Genomic DNA, 6,000 nt, shown 5'->3' with positions numbered 1-6,000 from the left:
AATCAGAGCTTTATACAGGATCAGCACAACTTCCCTGCCTTTGTAATCAAAACCTCTATTTAGGAAGCCCAAGATCACATTTGTTTTTCTAACCACTCTCTCAATATGCCCTGACACCTTCAAAGATTGATGCACATGCACCCCCAGCTCCCTCTGTCCCTGCACACTTCTTAGAACTGTGCCACTAATTTTACATTGCTGCTCCCAGTCCCTTCTGCTAAAATGCATCACGTCAAAATTCTCTGTAATAAATTTCATCTGACCTATGTCCTGTTGCAGGGGATTGGTATCATCCTCACCGGCTGTCATACCTTCAAGTTTGGTACATTGGTAAATTTTGAATTTTTACTCTGTATTCAAAAAACCAAGTCATTTATATTTATCAAAAGAGCTGTAGTCCTAACATTGACCCTTGGAGAACCCCACTGCAACATGTAAAGTCCAGTTGGTTATTACCATAAACTGTAGTGTATAAGTCGACCCGGTGTATAAGCCAGCTTCATTTTCCAGCCCCCAAAATCATGTTTTTGCATATACTTGGCATATAATTCAACCCCTCTTTTCAATCACATCATGCTGTACTCACATTAGTTATCAGCCTCAATTTGCCATCCCAAAAATGCATGTTTTACTTACCATTATCTTATAACTGGGCACGAGGAAACGAGCAGGCGATATGGGCTGTGTTGCGGAAATGCATGAGAGTTTAAGACACGCCCATCTTTGCACGGTCGCTGATGACATTTCAAAATGGCGACCACATACCCATGCCGGTGGTTCATTTTTACACCCGGCGTATAAGACAAGGAGGGATTTTCTGATCAAAAATTTGAATCACCTGTCTCACTATCATCTTGTGGGACAATGCCAAGTTTAGCTTGATAATGCTTTGACATGTTTTACTGTTTGGAGGCATTATATAAATGCAAATTGTTGCTGTTGTTTGGTCAGAAAATGGCAGATTTTAGGTGGCTGGCTTTTTCTACTTTTTAAAGGATGGCTTTGCACCTGTAACGAAATGCTTCAAACTGGAGTTTGACAGGCAAAACTCACACTGGACACAACATAGTTCTGTTCATGATGAAATTGGCTTTTTATGACTTGAGTTTATTGATGTCTCAAAATTTCCCCCCATTTTTCTAGTGAGCAGCATCCAGCTTTATTTAAGGGTTATAAAACATTATACATTGAAAGTTAATATTTTAACAAGGAGGACAGAGGGAAATTGACTATAGAAGGGAAAGGGAGAAACTTATGAGAGAGAATGTAACCAAAGGCTTGCGGGGGGAGAGAAAGTTGCCCTGGAGCAGCTAGAAAGGAAGCAGGGTTATCAAAGGGAAGCGCTGTGTTTGCAGTCAAAAAGGAAAAAAAAACAAAAACAGAATTACCTGGAAAAACTCAGCAGGTCTGGCAGCATCGGCGGAGAAGAAAAGAGTTGACGTTTCGAGTCCTCATGACCCTTCGACAGAACTTGCGTTCGAGTCCAGCATCCGCAGTTTTTTTGTTTTTATCTCTGTGTTTGCAGTCAGCCCGGGCAGGCAGTGGTTAAATTAGGAGGAGGAGGGACGCCTTTTCCGTCGCTAAGGAGAGGGATCAGTAGGAAACACAAGTATGTGACTGTAAACACTGTGTCCAGGAGGGCGTGAGACTCCTTTAAACGCCTCTCCCCGACCCCGACAGGGGGGCTATAGGATCAGCCCCTACACCCGAGGGAAAGACGTTGGAGAAAGTTTGTGATTAAAGTAAGGTCTCCGAGGCACCAAGTGAGGCGCCGTTTGATTGGAGTTGAAGCAAGGAGATTAGGTTCCTCAAGTGGATTATGCTGTGATTCTGGTCAAGTTGCACAGGCATGGCCAACACTCACAATATCCAATCGGCCACTGCTAAGAGCATCCGTCCCTTTAAATCCAGCGAGGAATACCTGTTCGCCATGAAAGAGGATCTAGCCGAGTGGCTGAATGAGCTGTACGGGTTGGAGATGGGTCTGGAGAGTTTCATGGAGGTTCTGGAGACGGGCTGGGTGCTGTGCCAACACGCCAACAATGTGACCAGGGTGGCTCAGGATTTCTCCCGGGATTACCCCGAGCTGCTGTCCAAACAGAAGCTGCCTCAGGGCGGGGTCACCTACACCACCAGTGCCCAGCCTGGCACCTTCCTGGCCCGGGACAACGTCTCCAACTTTATCCAGTGGTGCCGGAAGGAACTGGAGATTAAAGGTTAGCTGCATGGCGAATCCTCGCTGACTTTGGATTTTAACTGACTCAAACCGCTTGTTTTCAGTCAGAGTTGCCTGTTCTGTGAAAGTAACCCTTCCGAATTCTCTCTCTCCCCCTGCCCTATGACCTTGCCAGGGTACAGTCCCATGCCAAAGGTGCCAACAACCACCTGGTGCTTTGCCTGAGTACCATTACTCAGCAATGAGTGTGGGTAGGCTATTTGACTGTGGTGGCCACCACAACAGATATGATTCTTTCCCCTGACTCTGGTTTCCTCCAATTATGATGTTCATCTGAAACCTCCTCAGGTGTTGATGAAATGTCATCGACTGGAAACATTAATCCTACTTTCTCTCCACAGATGTGGCCTAACCCCTGACTGTTCATGGCAATATCTGCATTTAATTTTAATAGTTAAGAAAAAAAACCCAAAAAGTTACATTTATATAGCACCTTTCTCACCCCGGATCACCCCAAACTATTCCAGAGCTAACAAAGTACTTTTGGCGTGTAGTCAGTTGTAATGTAAGAAATGCAGCATCCAATTTGTGCACAGCAAGCTCCCAGAAGCAGTAATGTGATAAATGACCAGATACCCTGTTTTTAAAGGTAGGCTATGTGATAAATCTTGGCTAGGACAGCAGGGAGAGCACATCCCTCCCACTCCCGGCCCCCTGTTCATATTTGAAATAACCTCCTGAGTTTATAAATCTTTTACAGCAATAACTTATATTTTCATTGCACCAGTAATATAATAAAACACCCCCTGAGGCTTCACTGCCGCATATGACACCAAGCCCCATAAAGAGATATTAGGTCAGATGACCAAAAGCTTGGCCAAAGAGCTAGGTTTGAAGGATTATTTTCCATCCACTTGAGAGGGCAGACAGGGTCTCACTTTATTGTCTCATCTGGAAGGTGGCATTTCCAATCACACCACACTCTCTCAGGGTCAGCCTGCTTCAAGCTGGTCAGAGAGCACATTGCAGTATTGCGAAGGTGCATCATTAAGTATAAAATCTTCCTCAGTTCTCTGCTCAAAGGCAGGTCCCACCCAAAGCACCAAATATAGGGCAGTGAGGCAGGTCCCAGATCCACCCTAGCTGGAATGGGGGGGAAATCAAACCCCATGCTGTTGACACAAATCTGATTTACACCAGCCATCTGCCTCTGCCCACCCCAGGAGTCCAAGTCGCTGTGGTAACATACACTTTTACATGCATGTTGTGGTTTGGAGCTATGGATAGTGATGGTAGAGGCTCCAGTTTCTTTCCATCACATCTGACCAGGAATCTCTCCTGCTCTTCAACACATTGGAAGGACTTACATGTTGATTCTTAATCTGTTTGACAATATTATAAACATACCTTTCACATTAAGACCTGGAGTGGGACTTAAACCCAGAGCTTCTGGCCCCAAGGCAGAGATGCTACTCACTGCACCACAAGACTTACAAGACTTACCTTGCAAAGTGTACATTGACAGTTACAAATTAAATAAAAAAATGGTATGTGTCCTTTTGCACATAGGAACATAAGAAATAGGAGCAGGAGTAGGTCATTCGGCCCATTGAGCCTGCTCCGCCATTCAACTAGATCATGGAGGATCTTCTACCTCAATGCCATTTTCCCGCACTATCTCCAGATGCCTTGATGTCATTAGTATCCAGAAACCATTCAATTTTTGCTTTGAAAATCTCCAATGACAGCTTCCACTACCCTCTGGTGTAGGGAATTCCAAAGATTCACCACCCTCTGAGTGAAGAAATTCCTCCTCATATCAGTCCTAATTGGCCTGCCTCTAATTCTGAGACTATGTCCCCTGGTTCTAGACTCACAAGCCAGGGGAAAAATCCACATTTTGGTCAGTTACATTCTTAGCAACGTCAATGGAGATCTGGGGTAGGTCAGAGTCCATGTGAGCAAATAAAACACTAAATGCTAGTTTCTTTTTGTATCAGTTCCCTTTTGTTGATTTTTGCCAGTGCTGTATAAGCTTTGTTTACCTATACTTTATAAACTACATTGTCCCTTTGTGGCAGGGAGGAGTATGTAGCAGAGGCACCTCTGTTCTAGGTGTTACCTTGTCAGGGTACACAAGGATATTGGATTGATGGAGAGTGATGGACCATCTTATAAAGATAGCACAGTCATGGGGAACAGTTAAGTCCACAGATAACCATGGGGACCTAGTTACATAAGATTTAATGTTAGTCATTGAGGTTATGCCCTCAACAACTTGCATTTATATAGCGCCTTTAACAGTAAAATATCCCTTGGCACTTTGAAGGAGTGAATTATCAAAAAAGGTTTGACACTAAGCAACATAAAGAAGTATAGGATAGATGACCAAAAGCTTGGCCAAAGAAATAATTTTCCTCTTAAAGAGAGAGAGAGAGAAGTTTTCAAGGGAGTTCTAAAGCCTGGGGCCTAGGCAGTTAAAGGCAGAGCCACCTGTGGTGGATTGATGAAAATTGGAGATGCTCAGTAGGCCAGAATCAAAGGAGTGCAGGTATCTCAGAGGGTTGTAGAGCTGGTGGAGATTACAGCGATAGAGAGAGTGAGACTATGCAAGGATGAGAATTTTAAAATTGTGCTATTGCTGGGAGGCAGCGTAGGTCAGTAAGCACAGGCTTAACAGGACTTGGTGTGAGTTGGGATGTGAACAGCAGATATTTGGATGAGTTAACTCTGGTTTACAGAGGATGCAAGTTGGGAAGCCTAGAAAGCATTGGGATAGTCAAGTCTAGAGGTAACAAAGGCATGGATGTGAACTTAGCAGCAGATGAGCTGAGATCCGGGTGGAATCAGATGATGTCATGGAGGTGAAAGTTGATGAAGGCGAGGATATAGGATCAGAAATTCAGCTCAGGATCAAAAATGATGCTAAGGTTGCAAACTGTCTGATTCAACTCAGACAATGTCCAGGGAGATGGATGGATTCAGTGATTATTGAGCACAGATTCCCATGGGGAAGAAGACAATAGCTTTAGTCTTCCCAAGATTTAACTGGAGGAAAGTGTTGCTCATCAGAAAAGCAGCATGATAAAACAACAAAATGCATTTAAACAGCACCTTTAAGGTGGAAAAATGTCCCAAGGTGCCTCACAGGAGTGTTATCAGACTAAAATCTATGTCAAGCTAAGGGGTGACTAAAAGCTTGGTCAAAGAGGTGGGTTTTAAGAAGGTTCATAAAGGAGGAGAGGTTAAGAGGTTTAAGGAGGAAATCCCAAGTAGATTCTAGCCTAGTCTGCTAAAGGCACAGCCATCAATGGTGCAACAAATGAATTGAAGGCTCTATGAAAGGCCAGATTTGGAAGAACAGGGGTTTTGGCGATTTTTATAGATGGAGGAGGTTATAGAGATGGGGAAAGGACAAGGCCATGGAAGGACCTGTACACGAGGATAAGAATTTAAAATTTTGTGCGATGGTAGTTAATGTAGTCCCGATTTCCATATATATAACTGTGTATGTGCCTTCAGCAGAAGTTGCTGACAATTTACTCTTTAATGATTTACTTTAGAAAATGTCCGATTCATTCCATGTTTAAATCCTCCATTTGAGTTCCCACCCCTGCCACAGTACTGAAACAACCTTTATCAACGTGCCACCACCTCGTGGCATTGTGGTACTGTTGCTAGACTGGTATTTTAGAGACCCAGGGTAATGCTCTGGGGACCTGGGTTTCAGTCTCACCACGGCAGATAATAAAATTTGAATTCAGTAAAAACCTGGAATTAAAAGTCTAATGATAATCATGAAACCATTGTTGTAAGAACCCAGC

General features: G+C 43.7%; 1 protein-coding gene across 1 annotated transcript in view; it reads left to right on the top strand.

Annotated features, from left to right (window-relative positions):
• The first annotated feature begins 1,847 nt into the window (after positions 1–1,847).
• The window catches only part of LOC121282962 (GAS2-like protein 2A), a 104,891-nt gene continuing 100,738 nt past the window's right edge, over positions 1,848–6,000 (top strand). The window contains exon 1 of the mRNA XM_041196808.1: positions 1,848–2,216. Within this exon, the coding sequence (XP_041052742.1) occupies positions 1,850–2,216 (367 nt within the window). The 5' untranslated portion in view covers positions 1,848–1,849. The remainder of the gene's footprint in view (positions 2,217–6,000) is intronic.

Source organism: Carcharodon carcharias, chromosome 10 (genome assembly GCF_017639515.1).
Source record: "Carcharodon carcharias isolate sCarCar2 chromosome 10, sCarCar2.pri, whole genome shotgun sequence".
In the NCBI taxonomy this organism is placed as follows: Eukaryota; Metazoa; Chordata; class Chondrichthyes; order Lamniformes; family Lamnidae; genus Carcharodon; species Carcharodon carcharias.
This window is presented reverse-complemented; position numbering and strand designations above follow the sequence as displayed.